The sequence below is a fragment of the Perca flavescens genome, chromosome 12, assembly GCF_004354835.1.
Source record: "Perca flavescens isolate YP-PL-M2 chromosome 12, PFLA_1.0, whole genome shotgun sequence".
Lineage (NCBI taxonomy): Eukaryota > Metazoa > Chordata > Actinopteri > Perciformes > Percidae > Perca > Perca flavescens.
Window position 1 is genome coordinate 30,958,180 of NC_041342.1, and position 22,966 is coordinate 30,981,145.

Consider the following 22,966-nt stretch of genomic DNA (forward strand, 5'->3'; position numbering starts at 1 on the left):
AGACATGGAATACGTAACATTGCTGGCGTCCTCTCTCGGTTACAGAGAGTTCTCTTTAGGGTTAGGTCCGGGTTAAGACGCAGCACCCGGGTTAGGGTTTGGCAACTAATCTGTTGTTTTGGTCTTAGTCGACCAATGCCTACCATACACTACATCTGGTCTCGTTTGTAGTCGTAATGCAGCGAAATTATATTTGGAGTAGGGGAAGAAAGAACTACAACACCACGTAAAAAAAAAATTAAACATTGTAAAGCACAGCGGGAGCATTTCAATGAGAAAATTAAGACCCGTTTAAAAAAATGATTTAAGACCGTGGCCGGATCTGCTGGGACAATAGTGTGGGAAAATCTTAGTGGTACGTCCAAAAAACCCCAAACATCAATTAATACACTATAAGTATGTTCATAGGATGTACCTCACCCCCAGAAGGAGCTATTCTATTATTATATTCTATTGTTATAGGGGTTTAAATATTGTTGCTTTCCTAAGGATGTGCAAAGGACTTTATTTCTGTTACATTGATGGTTAGGAAAAGAAAAGAAAAATTGTGTATATGATGTGATTATATATATTTTGTACATTTTCCAATAAAAAAATTGATCAAAAAAAAAAAAAAAAAAAAAAAAAAAAAGACTATGGTTGGTTCAGTGGGTAGAGCAGGCGCACATATACTGAGAGATTTATGCCTCGACACAGAGGTCCAGGGTTCGAATCAGACCTGTGATGATCTCTCTCTCTCTCTCTCTCTCTCTCTCTATCAAATGAAGGCGGAAAAGCCCCAAAAACATAATCTTATTTAAGACCTAGAACACAATTCTTCAGGAAATTTATGAATTTTTTAAGGCCTAAAATTTTGATTTGGGTATTTGAGACTTTTTAAGACCCAGTGGAAACCCAGAGTTAATTCCATCTGCACTCGAAACATACAAAACAAATAACCTGAATAAAATCACAGCTTCTGGTATTTCCTATTTTTTTAAAGCTTCTTCCTCTTCGCTCGTTGCCTGACTGGAACGTCAACCCGTCTCTCTCTCGCTGCGAGCTGACGACCTGAAGCCGGCTGAAAACAAACGGCTGTTCCAACCCCGCTGACATTTCCAGCCCAGCCCTCAGATTTGCTGTGCTGCGAGGCGGCTGACAGAGAGGGCAGATGAATATTTATGGCGCTTTGTGCCTCCTGCGAGAAAGGCCACCCGGCTCTCAGAGAGGAGGGCGACAGCTGATGACCAAACGGGCCGACTGACTGCATGTTGTTGTACCTCAACCTCATGCTGTGTTTAGACCTAAATTCTCGGTTTTTAAGCTTTATTAATCCGGGGCGAAGCTTGATGTGTTTATGTTTGCAGGAGTTGTAGCTGCTCAAGACAATCGCACCATCACCACACCATCACCACACCATCACCACACCATCACCACACCATCCATTGTGAGCTGCAGAGACTTTTACTTACTGGCTATTGTGCAACCCTTACTGTTGAACCCTGCTATTACATTGTTAAAGATGCAGTAGGTAAGACTTATAAAACTATATTTCTGTCATATTTGCTGAAACGGACCCTATGTTCCAGTAGAACTACACAAGATAGGCTGCAAAACCATTTTGCGCCAGCCGTTCCATTGATTTCCTACTGGGGGTTTAAATTATTTCAACTTTGACCTAGTTGCTGCTGACCTTTCGAAAGCGCATCCAATGAGATAACAGCTGTCGTTACCAAGCAAAGGGGAAATAGCTTCCAAGCCACCCTTGTTGACGAATACACATAGACAGTAAAATAAACCAAAATGGACCACCAGACCCCATGTCTCTGGACGGAGACCAGTGAAGGATGTTAGAAGTCTCTTTCCCGGTGCTGGCTGAGCGTTACTGAGCAGCCTCCAACTGAGCTTGAAGACGTAGATGTGACGTGAGCAACGTGTCTGAAAGTGTGAAGTCTTCTGGTAGCTGTGAGAGAGAAATCTCAATCATTCCCAATCTTACAGAGACGGAGAGCATGAGTATATGTAAGGAGTTAACATAGGCACAGGCTAATTATTGATCACTAACATGCTAGTTAACATTAGTAATTAAACTTAAACAACTAATGTACTGTAAGTCCAAACTGCCTGTGAGCTTCTCCTGTACTATACGGTAATTCCTCTACTGTGTGACAGTAAGTCTCGTGGTTATGACCCAATCGTTAGCCTATTGTTATAAAAGCGTCTGCTACTGAGCCATAACGTGAGGTACAAGGTAATGGAGCCTTTTATACATTGTCGTGTTTCTTTAGAAATAAACATCGGACAAATAGAGTCTTTAAACGCGTCAGATGTAAAGTTATTCGCTGTCAAAGTGACGTCAAAATGAATGGGAGTCAATGGGATGCTAACGGGGGGTGAGAGCGAGGTAGCATCAAAATACCGCCATAGGAGCTACGCGTTGTGAAGAGAGGCTTACCCTAGAGATGTTATCGGCTCCAATGCTGCCTAAAACACAGGCATCGGGAAATCAAAAAAACAGAATTATAATTATTAATTAAGAATTATAAAACAATTATTTAGCTCATTACGTTTTGCAAGTAAACTCTTATTTTCTCTTGTGTTCTGAATGAAAAAACAAAGTTTAAATAGGAAAAGTATTAAGGCTGTTTATTTATTTCAACGTTTTCCACTGTTTAAGTTCAATAATTCCAACATCTTTCCAGAAGTCAACAAGTAATCATGTTAAATTATCGTGATTTCAATATTGACCGAAATAAATCGTAAATTATATTTTTTTCCATAATCGAGCAGCCCTACCCACAGGTCATAATCTCCCAGGAAAGGAGGAGAGGAAAATAACATCACTATGGCAACGGCCAGAGCGACCACGGGCGCCCAGACACAAACGTGCACGTTCATCCTGAACACACGTTCCCAAACTGATGTTTACGTACAGCGCTGAGATACTCTGAGAGGGGAAAGAGATCCCAGTGGAGCAGGAGAACAGCACCGAGGTCTGGTGGGACTCATTTAACCTGCGTTAGAGACAAGCCCCACTGAACTGGGTTCAGATATTCATCTGCTGATCAACGAATGCAAAGTGAGAGAAAAATCTATGTGAAATTACTTTTAGAATATCTGGTTTGGTTTCTTTTTACAGCACGAATTAAAGAAACTGATTATTAGTTATTAGTTAACTAGAAGGATCATGGGGGGAATGAAGATCTGGACGATATCATCCATATACAAGACTTTTTCTCTCTTTCTCCCTGCAGACTTTGTGTGTGTGTGTGTGTGTGTGTGTGTGTGTGTGTGTGTGTGTGTGTGTGTGTGTGTGCATGTGTGTTTCAAGACACTACATTCTGTATATAATCGGAAAGGAGCATTTGTACATCGTATTCCAAAAAAAAAATAACATTCCTGAAGATCCATCAACATGGAGGGACATATCCATCCTCCCAACCTAACATCTTATCCACCAAGCAAAAGGCATATATCAACAGGGAAGGTATGAATGAACATGTGTTTTGCCTAAAAACAGGAATTGATGACTTTAAGCATGAGTCCTGCAGATTGCACTTAGTCTTTTTAGACTTTAGAGATGCATTTGGGAGTCTATCGCACAATGTCATGATCAGATCACTAGAGGAAATACAACTACCTCAACTGTTCATCGACATAGTGAAAGATGTGTACAGAGACTCCTTTATTGAAGTAATCTGTGGAAAACAGTTTACTCACCCAACACCACTTCAAATAGGCATTAAGACTGGCCTGTCCGTGGAGCGCAGTTAATTTTATAATTGCCATTAACCAATGGATAAAGTGGATGTGTCAGTGTGACCCCCCCCTCATGCCATCTCCCCCAACCCAGTACAGGGCTATGCTGATGATGTCCAGATAGCCTCCAGAGATGAGAGCATAATTACAAACATGCTCGCCAGGACAGATTCCTTTCTGGAAGGGTCAGGTCAGGAGATTAAGGAGACAAAATGTGCTGTTCTGTACGAGAGGAGGAGTGGAGGGAATCGATGGTATCATTCAAAAACTGATAAATGCCCTGAGTTCACAATAGCATCAAAACCCATACGTGTATATTCTCTTCATGAGACATACAGCTACCTTGGACATAAAATCAATATTGCAGGAGAATGGAAAGAGCGAGTAAACACCATCTTGTCCGAGTTTACATCTAGACTGGACCTGATTGACTGTTGCCCACTGCCTCTGACTATGACGCTGGAGGCCATCAGACAGGTAGACCTGTCAAAAGTGCAACATCTGTTCTCCAACACTCACATCCAGCAGAAAGTTCTGAATGAAATGAATAATAAAATAGTGAGTGTAGTGCAAAAATGGTTTGGACTCAACACACACAGCCCTCGTGACATTATCTTTCACCCCCAGTGGGAAGGGGGACTGGGAGTGCCAAACATAGAGTGGATCTACACCAGCATGCAGATTTCTCATCTTCTGAACATGTTGAACAGTGACGATAAAGATGTTCGGGAGCTGGCTCGATCCTCCCTGTTCCTGGACCTAGGAAGACGCAAGGTCCCATTAGCCAGGGAGTCGGATCCCCACTTCCTAGGATTCAAAAGAAAAAACATTGGAAAGCTTGATACCCACTCTGCTGGTTTTGGGGTCTGGTCGGACTGGCCAGATCTGAATGACCTCTGTATCAGAACAGGAGTGTCACTGGAGTGGGTGGGTCTGACTCTGGGACTGTGATGGTCTCAGAGGACATTATAACTGACCCTCACACTGCCGTCAAGGCAACAGCCACATATGGTGGTCACAGTCACCTGCTAACATCTGCAGGTTCCTCATTGTTTGCATCACACCTCAGAACATATCAACCTAAATGGTTGCCATGCCTACAAAGGAATGTACATAGCACGTCATGACAGACTAGCAGACCTCATAGTGAAAGACATATCAAATCACTTCCCTCCCTCAGTAAGAATGTACAAACATTCTCAAGTAAAACCATCCATGTTCCCCCACTGCAGTAGTACCTCTAGTACTCTCTTACACCTGGTGGCCAATACACCAGCTGTAGTTATTATCAACGAGGAGTCCAGGGAGGTGCATGTTTTAGAGGTAGGCTGCAGCTTTGATTCCAGCATGGAGGAGTCTTTCTACACCAAGGTAGTTAAATACCAACCACTCCTAAACACCATCTCAGAGCTGGGTTATAGGTGCACACTACTAGTTTTCATATTTGGTAGCCTAGGAAACACACACAGGCTGGTAGTAGTAACAACTTGGGTTGGCCAAAAAGAGGGCGAAACGGCTTGCAAAGTACTGCGCCATATCTGCTATTATTGGCAGCTGCCACATATGGCGGAGACGCTGCTACTTATACCCTTAAGAACTGAGTATTGTGCTACTTATACCCTTAAGAACTGAGTATTGTGCTACTTATATCCTCGAGAAGTGTGTTTTGTGCTTGTTAAGTGATATTGTGAAAATATGCTGCGTGCCACTGGTCCATGAGTTGTCTTGTATTGTACTGCATCTGTAATATTTGTGTCCATGTACTATTTTTTTGAGAGAGAGAGAGAGAGAGAGAGAGAGAGAGAGAGAGAGAGAGAGAGAGAGAGAGAGTGTGTGTGAGTGTGTGAGTGTGAGAGAGAGAGTGTGTGAGTGTGTGTGTGAGAGAGAGAGTGTGTGTGAGTGTGTGAGAGAGAGAGTGTATGTGAGAGAGACAGTGTGTGTGTGTGTGTGTGTGAGAGAGAGAGAGAGAGAGAGAGAGAGAGAGAGAGAGAGTGTGTGTGTGTGTGTGTGTGTGTGTGTGTGTGTGAGAGAGAGAGAGAAAGAAAGAGAGTGTGTGTGAGAGAGAGAGAGTGTGAGTGAGTAAGTGAGTGAGTGTGTGTGTTTGTGTGTGTGTGTGTGTGTGTGTGTGTGTGTGTGTGTGTGTGTGTGTGTGTGTGTGTGTGTGTGTGTGTGCCAGTGGTTCTCAAAGTGTGGTCCGGGGACCGTTCCAGGGGGTCCCCGACAAAAACGGGAAAAATGTATTTTCAATATAATTTCATCCAAAAGTAACACAATGACAGATTGTATGACTATTTTGCTCATGGGTTTCATTCACTTTCTGTAATAAACCATTGAAAAGCTAAAATGCTATCAGGTAGGGGACCCTGGGACAAAGTCGTATGAGATGGGGTTTCGTGGTCTGATTTGTGTCAGTTTAGGGGTCCTTGATGTGAAAAAGTTGGAGAACCACAGCTCTAAGCCACACTCCCCTACTGAATGTTTGACTTTTGCCAACATGTCAAGTGTGAGGAATTCACAGTACTGACAGCACAACTGTCGGTGCGTCCACATGATACAAGCCTTCTGTGATCTTGCATGCACCCCCACCCCTCCTAGAGTTGGGCGATATGAAAAAAAAAAAAAAAAAAATCTAATATCACGATATTTTTGACCAAATACCTCAATATCGATATTGCGGCGATATTGTAGGGTAGACAATTGGTGCTTACAAAAAAATATTTACACAATGAGATTTTTGATAAATAATCATCATCAATGTGTATATAATAACTAAGTGGGGTAAAGGCAAATAATAGAAAAGCTAGAACAGTCCGGTAAATTCAAAAAAGTACATCACTTACTGTAATGCAGCCTTTAAAACCAGGGACAGAAAACACTTATGTCATATGACGATATCCAGTCTCCTATCATGATATCGATGTAATATCGATATATTGCCATGCTTTAGCCCCTCCTCCACACAGCTGCTAGTAGCCAAGGAGGACACGGAGGATAATTAAAACATGGACTCTTCAGCAGAGGTAATTATTTTCACTTGAGTTTCTGCGTGGAAAAGTCACAGATGACATAATCTTCTGAACATAGTCATACTGAGAAATCCAGGGAGAGTTGTGTGGAGCTGATAGTCTTAATTAGCTTTGTAGCAACTCATTTGGCGATGACTTGAATGTAACTGACGTTCATTAATAGGGCTGCCACCTCTTAGTCGACTAAGATTTCTTTAGTTGATAAGTCATTTTTCATTATTTTTTATGCTTATTCATGGTTAATTACTCATTTCCAAGAAACTTACGAGCACATTTATGGTAAACACAAGATTTAAAGTGGTGCTTTTGCAGGATTAATTCTGGAGAAACTCAGTTTTACAGATGGTTAATTAACTACATTTATATTGTGCTTTTCTAGTCTTAACCACCTCTCAAAGTGCACAGCTCTGTCAATTAAATCAACTAATAGATTAGATCAGAAACAAAAAAATATATATAAAGATGTAATTATCTTATCCCATAACTTGTAAGTGATTCAGTGAAATGTCACCGGCTGAATACGTTTAGCTGTGAAGCTTAGGCTTAGTGAGTTTGGCCTTTTATTAACAGCCAGAAATCCCACGCTTCAGTTCAGTCTGTTAGAGAGGAAAATGACATCTTTGTTGGCGTTGTCGGTCGCCACGAGTAAATGAAACAATAATCAAGTTGTTTCTAAAGACACACAATGAAAGAGACCTTCATCTGAGCTGGGTGACAGTATTTACGACTTTGAGGCGTTTGTGCTTTACTGGTGCACAAGAAAGCAACAAGTCCTCCAAACCGTACGGCGATATTGTTAATTTCCTACTGTCTAAAAACGCCCCACAGGAGTGTTCTCCAGTCTCATTAGGGCTGTCTTCTAGGGGGGGACTGAGTACCCAGGGCCCTCATGTGAGGAGGGGCCCAAAATGATGATAGAATGAATAGCTGTGGATGCGGGGAGGGGCCCATAGAAAATGCCTTTCTACAGGGCCCTCTTTCTGCAGGTTTCTCCAAGTCAAATTTAAGACCACTATGAATGAAATGTAAAGACCTAAAAGTACAACAAAATGCAGAGTCACAAAAAGTACTTGCATAGTAAATAAATGTATTCAAATTGAATAAAAGCGACACAGTAATAATACTCTGTACACATACAGCGAATTATATTTGGACGAACGAAAGAAAGAACTACAACACCACAGAAAACATTTTAAAAAAACATTTCAATAAGCATTAGAGGCGTTACAAAATATAAGCCCTGTAGAACACAATACTTGACATTGTGATCTGACTAGGACTGCTCCCTCTTAGTCGATTAGTCGACTAATCAGTCGTTTTAGTCTTAGTCAACTTAGGTTTCTTTAGTCCATTAGTCATGTTTGATGCTTTTTTTCATGAATGACTTATTTCCAAGAAACGTACGAGCACATCTCTGGTAAAAACAAGAATTAAAGTGGTTCTTTTGCGTGACCTTTTGTGGAGAAACTCAGATTTACAGATCGGTCGATTAAATCAACTAATCGATTAGTCGATACAGTTGAACGAGTGTTAGTCGACTAAGAATTTCTTCAATTCAATCCTTTTTCCTTTACACGTTGTACCTTAAACAATTAATCGAGAATATCGGCTCCAACAGAGCAGCACAATAACTTCAGTCACCCAAACTTACAGTCATAGCATCATATCGATTCAGAAAACCGCCCCCAACATGAATAGGCTACTTGTAAATTTTCTATCTTTAGATCTTTGCTTTCTGGTCCTTTAAAGCTCAGACACTTCATCTGCGACTAGGAAAAAAAAAAACTAATGTTAAGGGCCCGGGAGAGAGGGGTTATAGTGGGAGAAAAAAAAACTCTTTTTTTAAGATTAAAGTCGTAAATTTACGTAAAAAGAAATCGAATATTCTTTGAGATTAGAGTAGTAAATTTGGAACTGGAATAAAATTACTTCTCTGCAATTTTCACACTTTGCAAAGTCATCCAGTGGGCCTGATTGGACCCTTTTGGCTGGGCCGGGTCTGGCCCATGGGCCGTATGTTTGACACCCCTGGTCTAATGAATCACTGATGTATCAGTGCTGAAACAACGTCTTAGTTGCAGCCCTAAGCCCAGAGCGCTCTGGAAATGGAGCAGTGTTTCCTTTAGGATTGTTTTTTAGCGGGGGCAGGTCTGTTTTACCGTTTTACGTATGAAACGGAACGGACACTTCACACAAACAAATATATTTATTCACCTCTATTCACACACAATGAAGCATATCTTCAGTTGTGATTGAACTGCATTTTTTAAAAAGGAACTATAGGGCACTTAACATCTAAAACAGGTCTACACTTAGAACGGACCCACCGCGGTGACATTTTTGGTGGAGCTGTTCGTTTAATAGTCGACTCGGAAGAAAGCGAACATTTTGACGGTAAACTCCATCAACACAACAGTATGTGGAGTTAAACTGGGCCGGCGCAATAACCTCTGAATAGTTCTACTTGTTGTTAAAATGCAATGTGAGCGGCAGCCAACATTATGCATTATGTCGGCAGGATCATTTAAAAGGCAACCGCGACTACATTTTTTGTACAGCCCTATTTCTGATTAACCTGACTCCACCAGATGGATCGCTTCACATTTGCTCAGCATATCCATCTGGGAACTTACCATTGGAGAACTTTTGAGAAGGGGCGAAAATACTGGTTAGCTGATTGGATAAACCATCTGTCTATCACCACCTATAGTTGATGATAGACGGGCCAAATCAACCAATCAGATCAACGAAGCGTATGAAAATACAACCACAAACCAGGCTACCCCTGCTGCTGCTGCAGGCAAAGCATAGCTCGTTAGCCCAGCAAGCAAGCAGCATGTCGGTAAAGGATATTTGCCGTTTGTGTAACGAGAATTTAGGAATAAAAGACACCATTTGAGGTTCCCGGTCCATATTCCAAAAGAAGCATCCAAGAGGAAACAGCATTAGCGAGCGGCTAACAGAATTAGGGCTACCGCTGTCTGAAAATCCTGGTTAGCTGATTGGATAAACCATCTGTCTATCACCACCTAAACCCGCCTCAAAACCAACGCTGATTGGTCGGTCGTTTTGGCGAACAGCTCCAAATTTTCTTTATCTCAAGATGCCAGACTGATCTGTGAGTGGAAAACTGGAGCTCGCCAGATCAGGATGGTCTCATGAGACTAATTTATGATACCGTGGCGGCAGAAATGTTGCCGTGGCGGGCCGCCACTACAAAATCAACATAGAGGAACCACTGTGGAGCTCAGACATGATGGCAAACAAGTGCAGTCTCTCTCTCTCTCTCTCTCTCTCTCTCTCTCTCTCTCTCTCTCTCTCTCTCTCTCTCTCTCTCTCTCTCTCTCTCTCTCTCTCTCTCTCTCTCTCTCTCTCTCTCTCTCTCTCTCTCTCTCTCTCTCTCTCTCTCTCTCTCTCTCTCTGGAGACCAAGTGAAGCCAGACGACAGACAGTTTCGGTGAGATGCATTCTGGGAACTGACCCTCAACAGATCCAGACTTCACATTTACAGCTACAGAGAAAAAAAAAAACCTTTGTCTCTGGTCCAGAACAAGGCCGATAAATCACACATGGACAATGGAGTGGAGTTTTTTTTTTTTTCTCCAAACAGACTGTAATTATCAGAGAAGAAGAGCGAGAGCTGTAAAATGACAGAGGAATCTTATCAACACCAGATGGAAGGAAGAAGGAAGGAAATGTGCATAGTTATAAAAAAAAAAAAATTCCCTTCATGGCACGATCAAACAATAACTTTTATGATAGGAAATTAAGTTTTTATATCGTTTTGAAATGGTAACCCAACACTGTTCCAGCGGTATTTAAAACCTCTGTTTTTAATCCACTTGAACACATTTCAGTCACATATTTGGATCATTCTTCTGAAGAGCGTTTGACTATAGGGCTGGATTTGAAAAAGTTTTCATTTGAATGATCCCATATCGATTTCATAAAGCCCAAAATCGATCTCTGTCTGTATCGTATGAAACTAAGACTATTGGTACCAACTATGCTATGCTAGCTTGTCGGGAAAAGTGGTTAAAAATTTCATATTTGTATTTAGAGGTTGCACCAGAATAGGTTTACATGGTTTAATTTTTAAAAAAGACCTTTTTTTTTTTTTTTTTTTTTGGTAGGATTCTTTATTTTTATTTGGTTTTTAATTCATATGTGTTTTTTATATTTTTTTTCCTTTTTTTTTTTATTTATTTATTTTTATTATTATTAATTTTTTTCTCTCCTCATCTTTAACTTTTTAGGTTTAAGGACAGTCGTGCGCTACCTGAAGTCATTTTGGTGTGGATGGTGGTTTATTTCCTTCCTGTTCTGATATTTTTGTGAACACAGAGAGCACTTGTATGTTGGTTATGTTCTATTTTGATAAAAATCAATAAAATCTATTTATAAAAAAAACCCACCATATTTTAGTTGTACTACACATTGCTGCAGCTCCTCTTTTCACCCTGTGTGTTCAGTTCTCTGTTTTAGCTACAGAGCGAGACATCGCACTTCTGTTCCATCTTTGTTGGGAGTCGGACACGTGCAGTAGCTAGCTAAGGACTACATGCTCAGTAGCTAGGTAAGACTACATGCTCAGTAGCTAGGTAAGACTACATGCTCAGTAGCTAGGTAAGACTACATGCTCAGTAGCTAGGTAAGGACTACATGCTCAGTAGCTAGGTAAGGACTACATGCTCAGTAGCTAGGTAAGACTACATGCTCAGTAGCTAGGTAAGACTACATGCTCAGTAGCTAGGTAAGGACTACATTCTCAGTAGCTAGGTAAGACTACATGCTCAGTAGCTAGGTAAGGACTACATGCTCAGTAGCTAGGTAAGACTACATGCTCAGTAGCTAGGTAAGGACTACATTCTCAGTAGCTAGGTAAGGACTACATGCTCAGTAGCTAGGTAAGGACTACATGCTCAGTAGCTAGGTAAGACTACATGCTCAGTTGCTAGGTAAGGACTACATGCTCAGTAGCTAGGTAAGACTACATGCTCAGTAGCTAGGTAAGGACTACATGCTCAGTAGCTAGGTAAGGACTACATGCTCAGTAGCTAGGTAAGGACTACATGAGCTAGCTAGCTGTTTCTCCAACTTCGTCCTGTACGAGGCAGGATTAGCCGGGAGACTTCTTCTAAACGAGGGCACACTTCACACTTTGGGTGGAATACCTGCAGAACAGGGACATGGAAGTAGTTCTTTTGTAGATTATGGTGAACTAGTGTGTGTTGTAGCAGTGTTTTGCCTTTGAGAACAAGATAGCATGCTAGCGCTAGCATGCTACGGTTAGCCCCCTCGTTTTGGCTAGTGACGTAGAAAGCTGTGCAGATTTTGACCAGCTCACCCGAAGACTGAAGGCAGGACACATTCAGAAACCGTATCTCACTCAAAACAGCATGGATGGATTTTTTCCAAAGTTTGTATGCGTGTGGAAGCACCAGAGACACAAAATAACACCCCAAATCACCAGATTTTTCGTAACATGGGCACTTTAAGGAGAAACCGAGAGGAGAGGTTGAGCGAAATCCACAAGTAACCAAGAAAACATTGAGCTCAGTGGTTTCGAATCGCAGACCAACATGTGAGCCTCTCTTATTACTACCGTTGAGCCCGCTGCAGTGAAGGGGAATCATTTTGAGTAAACATTTGAGCTTAAAATAACTCCCGGAATGCACTGGAGGTATCTGATTTATTATTTTTTCCCCTTCATAAAACAAAGCTGCGATATTTCCGCAGAGCGTGTTCGTGGTCGTTCACCAAAGGAGAGTTTATTCATGTTTTAACATTCCTCCTCTCTCTCTGTGGAACAAAAACGGCAATTTCCACATCCAGACCAGACTAACCTCCATATGGAAATAAGTAGAGCTGCAAGGACGAATCAAATAGCTGTCAACTAATCACAAACAAATTTCGATAAATCGATTAATCGGTTTGGTCAAAACTCTCAGATTCACTACTCCACTGACCGCTACGAGGAATCATTCCTACCCCAGGCAATACAACTTGTTACCACTTCATCACTGAGTGTTAGACAAGACTCATACATAGACACACAGGTTCTACTTACAGCTTTATATATACTATTTAAGCAGTTGTACATTTTCCTTCCCAACATGCATACCCGTTTGTACATTCTTTCCTTTGTATTTTGTATCTTTATTTTTTTGGAATATTTGTTCATGTTATTCTATCCTATTTCATATTTCTTGTATAGTCTGTATGTGTGCTGCGTGTCTGATATTTTGCTGCTATGTCACTGAACTTTCCCAATTTGGGATCTTTAAAGGCTACGTTCAGACTGCAGGCAAAAGTGGTCCAAATTGGATTTTTTTTGGGGGGGGGGTCAAGTGACCAGGTCAGACTCCTTCAGAAGTAGTGTGAACACTCAAATCTTGCCCAGATTTCAGATTTTTCAAATCAGATTTAGACCACTTCCATATGTGGTCCTGGATCAGACCCAGGTCTGATTTTGTTTTCAATGCAGCCGCAGTGTGAACAACCGAGGCGGATATGATGCGACTTTTACGTCAATCTACAATCGACATTTGTCACAGACCTCTGTAGTGAATTTGCAGCCAAAACCCTGCAAAAGGCCAAAATAGCCAATTTGGCTCTCTTTCTCTTCATTCTTCTCCTCCTCAGCACCTGCTCGTTAACGTTCACAATGGAATCTGATATAGGCCACATTTTAAAAAGGTAATATGAACAGCCAAATAAAAAATTCTGATCTGAGCAAAAAAAATCCAAATTAATCGTTAAGACTTGCGGTGTGAACGTAATCTAATCTGAATCCAGTTTCTTAAGTGTGACTTCTCTAGTTCCTCTGTGACAGTAAACTGAATATCTTCAAGTCGTGTTCAAAACAAGACATTTTTCAGCAATTTCTGATATTTTATAGACCAAACAACGAATCGATTCGTCCAGACAATAATCCACACGTCAATCGACAGTTGCAACTCTATTTGTGTTCCATCATCGCTCCTCTTTCCGTGAAATAAAACTGCAATTTCCAGACTTTCTCCAGATGACAGATCGGCCCAATAGGGAAGTGAGGTATAGAGAAGGGGAGGGGTATAGGGGAGTTTAATGCCTTGCTCAAGGGCTCCGCGACAGCACATGTGGCCTCTGTGAAGCTCTAGTGACACCTGACTGTTTGACAATGTCGCCCCCGCCCCCCATACCCTCTCCCCTCCTCCAGAAAAGGAAGGGATGATGCGCGGAAATCAAACAATTAGGTCAAAGTCTGCGGGGGATGCAAGGGAAAGCGCTGCGTTCGCTGGCAGCTTGCATTTACAGCGTCGGCTGGGGCATGTAAATAATGCACTGGGGCATCTGACCCCATTTCCCCCCAGACGCACTTATTTACATTGATACATAAAACAAATAGGAAGTAAAAAAAGAAAAAGGAATGTGTCACCTTTCTCTCTCCCCATCATCCTCCCCTCCTCTCGTTGCTCCCTACAGCTGCAGATTCCTCTGAAAGCTGCATTTGCACCAGCAGCAGTGGAAACATTAATATGTGCATTTGCAGTCAGCTGTTAAAATCTCTCTCTCTCTCTCTCTCTCTCTCTCTCTCTGAGAAACGAGGGAAAACACGGCTGAAATATGACACTATGATACTCTCCAGGCTGAGAGTGAGTCTGCAGCAATGTGACATATCAATCTGAAAAAGAAGAGGAGAAGGAGGAGGAGGGGGGAGGAGGGGGGAGGAGGGGGGCTAATGAGAAAATCAATACCAAAGGCTGCATTTCAGTACCTTGCAAAAAAGAAAGCCAATGTGTGTTCTGGTGTTATGGAAAAGAAGCTGGAATATAATGGGAATCATTCACCCCCGCCAAAAGCTGCCTGGCTGCATTGTGTCATGTGAAAACTGTGTGTGTGTGTGTGTGTGTGTGTGTGTGTGTGTGTGTGTGTGTGTGTGTGTGTGTGTGTGTGTGTGTGTGTGTGGTAACAGCTGCACACCCCGTGCGTGCACATAATCTGAGCAGCATGCCCAAACTCTGCTCGACGGGATTTTCCCAATAGGACAGAGAAGAACAACCCTCTACGACGACAACAACGACAACTTCTTCTAGCGACAAAACACCAAAAAGATCAACGTCTACGGCGTTCCTGTGATATTCCCACTGGGACTTACGGCATAGGGTGCCCCTCTGGTGCTCAGCAGACACTTTAAAGTGTACTTCAGGGTGGTGTTTATGTGCCGTGATGGAAAGATGTCTGCTTTTTCTGTTTTATATCATCAATGTTTTGGGGTGTGCAATTTGCACAAAAAGCTATTTAAAAAAAAAAGGTGTTAAATTGGTTAAAAGCTGTCCTGTATAAATAAAAGGCCTAAAATGCCCACAAAAAAATGATCTTAAAACAAAATTGGTTTGTTGACGATTACAATTACAGTTTTTGTTTAAAATGTCATTATTATCACGGTGGATTACCACGGTGCTCCCAGCTTGATCCGAGTCTCCTGAAGTAGCCTCCAACGTGCGTTTCTTGAAGTTGGAATCGTGGCGGGAGGAGGAGATGACAGCGCTCAGGACATTTATCAGCCCTCTAAGAGGACCGAGTCTGAAAGCATGGGCATATTTTGGGTATTATAAGAAGGCCTAAGGACAGTTGATTGAAGATAGTTATCCCTTTGATGTTTAAAGTTGCACTTCTGATAAGGTTTTGCCTACATTTGTGTAATATAATAAACACTGTTACCCTTTTTGAAACTATTTCAGCTTGTGTAGGCCTCTCAGTGCTTTCTGAACCTACTGAACGCACTTCAGGGCTCGACATTAACTTTTTGAGCATTTACGTTTCACTTGTCCATGCACAAAAGTCACTTGTCTGTTATTTTAATTATTTTTGTGTGTGCGTTTTGCTAATGCAGAATTCGAACAAACCGTCATCCAAAAACTATCAACATTTATAAAATTCAGTTGAAACAGTAGAAACAAACGTGTCCTGTATCGGTAACATAGACGTAATTTACAAAAAAAAATCCACTTGTCCCGGAGAAGCGGACAAGCCTTAATGTCGAGCCCTGCACTTTTAAAAATACCGCGATAATACCAAAAACCGGGATCATTTTGGTCCCTATAACCGTGAGGTTACATGCCGTTACATCCCCTAGCTGCAGCCCTCATTATGAAATTCTTGTAGAGTTTTTGTAGTTTTGCTGGAAACATTTGTCCACTAATCAACAAAAACAACGTTTTAATGTAACTAGATTGCTGCTTTTTGGTTTCATATCATCGTATTAACCGTTTGGGGTTTGCAATTTTGCCAAATAAAGATGCTAAATTGGTTTCTGGACCTATGTAATTGGCATCATTTTACAGTTTTGTAGCAATTTAAAGACTGAGAATCAATTCATTCATTGAAAATAAATAGTCAATAATTCAATTAACCAATGGCTGCAACCTTCATTACAACATTCTCAGTAGTTTTAAAATTTCGTTGGGTGCAAGAAAGTGTATTTTAGGGTGGTATTTATCCGCCATGATGGAAAGATGGCTGCTTTTCTGTTTTATAACATTGTAAACTGAATGTTTGGAGTAAAATATTTAAAAAAAAAAAAAAAAAAAAAAAAGGTGTTAAATTAGTTTCTGGACACTTGTAGTGCTCATTCTCATTGGAAAAGGCAGTCAATAACGAAATGAATCAATGGCTGCATCCCTCATAATATCCATACTACTTCCTGTAGAGTTTTGTAGTTTTGTCGGGTGCATAGCCAAAATATTTAAGGGTTAATATTGTGCTTTTTTTTTTATCTTGTATGGTATTTCTATAATGTTCATATGATAGGCTACCTGGTGCTAAGTAGTGACTCTTGTGTTGCTTTTCTGTAGTAATTCTATGATATTTCTGTGCGCTTTTTTTTGACACTTATCTTTATTTAGACAGTTTTGATGCTATATTTATACAATAATCTTCTTTGTCATATCAGAGGAATATTATAGGAACACTAGAGTCCTTCCAAAGCATGTCAAGTCAGTTCCCACTTCACCATTTCACTGCCACACCGCCAAAAACACCACATCCCCCTGCATCCAAATCACAGCCAGAAAAAAAAAAAAAACCTATGGAAATATGGAAATATGGACTTGAACTTGTGGGACTTGGAGCTCAACACTTTTCCTCCCCGCAGCTCAAACTCTGAACCGGTTGGTCCTCTAAGCAGAGACCGGCCAGCAGCGACACAAACACCCCCCAGAGCAGCAGCTGAGCCCGGGGCACAGCCGCCCGAAGCTCAAGTACTCACCCTCGGATAACTCCAGCTCCAGCTCGGCCAGTCTGGCCCGCACCTCCGCAGGAAGCGGCACCGGGTCCCGGTCCGCCATTCCGCCGTAACAAACCGACTTTAAATCTCTGTTTTCCCGTGTGTTTCTCTGCCTCTTTTCTCTCTCCAGGCTTCTCCACAAATCCCCCAAAATATCCAAAGTCAGTCGGACTGAGAGTCTCTGCTTGTCGCTCTCTGTGTGCGGCAGCAGCGCTGTTAGCTCCCCGCACACACCAGCGTTAAGCTAGAAAAAGCATGGCGGCTCTACTTCCGGTGGTTTTATTTTAAAAATAAAAGCCGCGATGGCACACGCGATATATTGAGGATCGTACCCACATGGCCAAATTACGGTGTTATTTACTGTAGCTCATATAATGTAAGTATATAATATATCAAATTAATGTTTTCTTTTCTCCATACACTTCTTTTCTTTCTTTTTCTTTCTTTCTTTCTTTCTTTCTTTCTTTTTCTTTCTTTCTTTCTCTCTTCTTTGATTTCTTCTTCTTCCTTTACTTCTTAATCTCATGTAGTTCTCCCCATCTTTTGTGTTGCGTTGCATTACACACAAGAGTAAAATAAAAAATCATTAAAAGAAGTTTTTAAATTAATAAAAATAGCCCATATTCATAATATTGATTGTATTAAAGACAATGTTTTTGGTTTCAATTTATTCTGAGAAAGTTGGTATCATTGACTTTTGTGGTATGCATTTTATATTTTTATATTATATCCATCTTTCGTTATGAAGTACAGATGACTGATTGAGTGAATATAGTTTACACACAAAAGCAAATATCATATAATTTCTATAAAGTCGTCTACAGACCAAACAGGACACATAAAGTGTTGCAGAAACTTAAACATAAAGCAGACGAAAATACACCCATTAAGATTTTAAACAATCCTTTTAACTCGCCAAACTGCTCTTGTGCTTTTATTTTGAAGGTACACTCAACCCGTTTTCCGGTGTGACGCTGGTTAATTGTATGTGACTTCATGCAGCTCGCAGGTAGATCATTACACTGTCTGTCGGTGACTTTGGACACATTAAAAACAGCAATAAATGAACACACGTCATTTTATTTCCATTGACTCCTAAGAACAAGTTGTTGTTTTCTGTTTGAAAGGGAAAACAATAATTAAAAATAATAATAAAATAACCATCAGAGGGCGCCAGACATCTATCCATCTATCTATATATCTATCCACCTGTCCATCTTTCTATCTATCTACCTGTCCATCTATCTATCTATCTATCTATCTATCTATCTATCTATCTATCTATCTATCTATCTATCTACCCTTCTGTCTATCTATCTATCTATCTATCTATCTATCTATCCTTGTATCTATCTATCTATCCATCTATCCATCTATCTACCCTTGTATCTATCTATCTATCTATCTTTCTATCGACCCTTGTATCTATCTATCTATCTATCTATCTATCTATCTATCTATCTAAACCACATATTCCTCATACGGAACAACAATATTATTAAATTTAAAAACATCAAACCAAAGGGAACAGTTACACATGACAGATATTGGCTTTGTATTGAATTTAATTTTTTTTACACATTATGTAACAAATAAACTAAGCACAAGAAGTCCCATGTTTAAAAAAAGTGAAGTGCCAGCGCTGAAGGGGCAACACTACAAGTCAGTGCAGTCAAGAGTTATAACGTGTCAGTGGTAAACTATAAAGAGCTTTTCAGCTTATTGTTTTAGTTTTATGACCCAAAACTTTGCTGTAACTATATTACCTGAATAGCAGACAGAATCGTCAACAGGTTCCACTCGATGAAGTGAGCGGATTCAAAGGTCTGGACCCATCAGGCAAGAAATATCTATCAGTTTAAGAGCCAGACACTCAGGGCCGGAGTCAAGACCGACTTAATTCAGTCCAAGTCAAGTCCACAATCATCATCATCGTCATCATCATCATCACGACAGTGCAGATGAAGAAGCAGCGTCCTGTGTGAACACGCTGCCATCTTGTGGTTCTCCTCGCTCATCAGGACCTAAAGCTCAATTCACACATTTTTTAAGAATCTTCAATATATTTCAGAATCTGTAGCAAAATTAAAACTATAAAGGTCCATGAATTTTGGGCCGGGATCCATAACCTATGTGGGATCGCAGGGACCCAGGTTCCATTTCAGCCCGAGATTATTTGTTCTGGGAGATGGGTCAGTCCTCAACGGGATGGATATAATAGTGTGTTCTTTTTGTCCACCAAAGTCGATCTACGAGTCGTTTTCCGGAGTTATGAACCGGAAGTCGTCTGAACTCAGAGGACCCCGAGTTCACTTTCAAAGATGGCTATGTCGTGCATCACACGTAGTAAACATTGTGGTTTTCTACAATTTTAAGCACTTTTGTCTTTGTTGTAACCAAATGAAGAAGTCGTACACATAGCGCTGTATACTGCTACCTATAGACATGTCTCTACAGTCTTATTAGGAGTTAAACATAGCGCTGTATACTGCTACCTATAGACATGTCTCTACAGTCTTATTAGGAGTTAAACATAGCTCTGTATACTGCTACCTATAGACATGTCTCTACAGTCTTATTAGGAGTTAAACATAGTGCTGTATACTGCTACCTATAGGCATGTCTCTACAGTCTTATTAGGAGTTAAACATAGCGCTGTATACTGCTACCTATAGACATGTCTCTACAGTCTTATTAGGAGACATGTATCTACCTATAGACATGTCTTACAGTCTTATTAGGAGTTAAACATAGCTCTGTATACTGCTACCTATAGACATGTCTCTACAGTCTTATTAGGAGTTAAACATAGCGCTGTATACTGCTACCTATAGACATGTCTCTACAGTCTTATTAGGAGTTAAACATAGCGCTGTATACTGCTACCTATAGGCATGTCTCTACAGTCTTATTAGGAGTTAAACATAGCGCTGTATACTGCTACCTATAGACATTTCTCTACAGTCTTATTAGGAGTTAAACATAGCTCTGTATACTGCTACCTATAGACATGTCTCTACAGTCTTATTAGGAGTTAAACATAGTGGTGTATACTGCTACCTATAGACATGTCTCTACAGTCTTATTAGGAGTTAAACATAGTGCTGTATACTGCTACCTATAGACATGTCTCTACAGTCTTATTAGGAGTTAAACATAGTGCTGTATACTGCTACCTATAGACATGTCTCTACAGTCTTATTAGGAGTTAAACATAGTGCTGTATACTGCTACCTATAAGCATGTCTCTACAGTCTTATTAGGAGTTAAATATCGCCTGATTAGTTATTGTGGAGCTTGTGCAGCTGAAATTGGCTAGAGACGCTCGGTTGCTATATGACAACAATGGCTTTAAGCCGAGTCTTGAGCAGAAAGCAGAGCAGTAGCCTAACGTTAACGTTAATCAAAATGTAATTTTCATGTATCAAACTGTGAAATATATTTGTGTAATATGTCAATAACTGGGTGAATAGAATCCTAAATGTTACTAAAAATGTTAAAAAAAATCCATCTTTTCCCCGACTCGTAGTATCGTGGGACAAAAAAAAACGCAACAACCCCGCGGTTATTCGTTTATGGAAACGGATGTGACGTCACACTCGAGCTACTAGTCGTGATTACAAGACAAAAAGAACGCACCATGAGCACATAAGCGGCTGGGTCCAGACTAGTTCAATGATAGCCAGACAGATTATTTTAAAAGGATGGAAGAATGAAGGGCTGCCCTCAATCCAGGAGAGGGCTTGTGAGATTGCTAGCGTGGAGGCGTTTGAAAACATGTCATACAAACGGTTTTCCAGACTGGATGTCTATACGCTACCGAGGGGCAATCTCCGGCAAGCAAATTTGTTTTCCTTACAATGGCCATGCCAAGACCCCGCCCTTCATTAGCATTCACACGCTACTGTTGGCCAGGCGTCCATGCTTACGCAAGGTAACATAACCCGATTTGTACAGGTCCTATTCCCTGACCAATCGGATATCCTAACCTTAACCACTCAAGGTCAAATGCCTAACCCCAACCAATCGAGCTGCTTCGTAGGGTGTGGCCACATAGGATTCATAAATACTATCGGTACACGATCCGTTCTGCCTGCACGATCAGTTCTGCACATACGCAAGATAATACTGTTTTACTGAGGATACGACCTGCACGATCTGTTCCACACTAGCCTATGGCTAGCCTCCACCAGGAAGCTAACGTTAGTTTAGCTAACAGTTAATTTGGCAAGCTAGAGTCAGTCTAAAATAATGTTAAGTCAAACTTAATGGGGAAAAGCAGACCACAGCTAAATTAAGACTTTACAGTAATAACAATAAAGACAAATATTGAGTGATTGTATTATAAATGAGCACAAGTAAAGTAGAACTGACGTAACAGCTGTTATATATGTTAACGTTTATTTTCAAGTTTTATTTTGAGGGTCTTTTAAAGTTATTACATGCTGTCTCAGCTAGCGGTTAGCCAAATTAGGTGTTAGATAATTAGATAAACTAACGTTAGCTTGGCTGTTGACCGGAAGCGTGGAACCATTGACATATATAATGGACCAATAGACCCCGTTGCTCTGGACGGAGACCAGTGAAGGCTATTAGAAGCACTTTTCCGGTGATCACTTGCTTTACTGCGCAGCCTTCAACTGACAGAGACAATGTAAATGTGACGTGAGCAACGTGTCTGAAAGTTGTAAGTCTTCTGGTAGCTGTGCCAAGAGAAATCTCAATCATTCCCAATCTTACAGAGACAGAGTGTAGGTATATGTAAGGAGATAACATAAGCACAGGCTAATTATTGATCACTAACATGCTAGTTAACATTCGTAATTAAACCTAAACAGCTAATGTAAGTCCAAACTGCCTGTGAGCTTCTCCTGTACTATACGGTAATTCCTCTACTGTGTGACAGTAAGTCTCGTGGTTTCTCGTTTTCTCGTTCTCGTTTTCTCCAGTTTTACCGGTCCAATCAGAGAACAGAGGGAGTGGCTGAGAACGACGGCATTGATGCGAAAGATGCGAGCGAAGCCATTCGGTCCGTTGTGGAAATGCTGCTGAATATCCAGGGCCCAGTTTTTCAAAATTTTTTATCTGATCAAACTGATCCGGATTTGGAAATCCCATGTTTTGCTATCCAGGATCACCTGATCCATCTTACTTTTATTCCAGTTTTTTAAAGGAACATTGGATTGCTAGCCTGACAAGCCAGACCCACATCCAGATGTAGGGTCTGGGAACTCACCATTGGCAGGGCTTAATCCAAGGGGCGGGATAAACAGTTGTCTTTCAAATTCCCTCTGCACGCAATAGGATAGCGCTACAACCAGGCAGAGCAACGAAGAAGGTAGAGAAGCTAGTTGATAGATTAAACTTTTGTCGTATCCGGTCTGCAAAACTCTAAACACATCTTCCTTTTTTAAGAATGATTTCAGTGCCATTCTTTGTTCTGCTGTTCCCAGCAGCAGCAGCCATAAGCCCCGCCCACCGACTCTATACACGATGTGATTGGCCTGACCAGAGTTTGGTTTTTCCAGCTCGCAAGTCTACGGAGAGTGCCTAGACTGACCCTGGCTGCAAAATAATTTTGCTGCCCTAGGGTGTGTCTAGATTTCTAGGCTATTTGATTGGATCACTGTGATCCAAATACCAAATTTCAGGATTACCAAATCCGAGTTTACCAGAGCCTTAAATGGAACCAACAGTGTAGCCTACTGGTTTAGCAAAGAACAACAGGTAGGCAAAATACCAGTGGCCACAAATAGCCAATGTTTCCTTATTTTGTTATGTTTAGAACCATATCTCATTAGATGTGCCATTCTTTACATATGCTTCAAATATGAAGACATTTATATATCATCAGTAAACATTGATTTTGTGATCATTCACTTAAAAAAAAAAACAGTCTCTGATTTTATAAGGTTTGAAAAATCACACCTGA

At 40.9% G+C, this 22,966-nt stretch overlaps 1 protein-coding gene across 1 annotated transcript in view; it reads right to left on the reverse strand.

Annotated features, from left to right (window-relative positions):
• The window catches only part of LOC114565053 (disco-interacting protein 2 homolog C), a 299,966-nt gene extending 282,699 nt beyond the window's left edge, over window positions 1-17,267 (reverse strand). Inside the window, exon 1 of the mRNA XM_028592866.1 lies at window positions 17,017-17,267. Within this exon, the coding sequence (XP_028448667.1) occupies window positions 17,017-17,095 (79 nt within the window). The 5' untranslated portion in view covers window positions 17,096-17,267. The remainder of the gene's footprint in view (window positions 1-17,016) is intronic.
• Window positions 17,268-22,966: the final 5,699 nt, after the last annotated feature.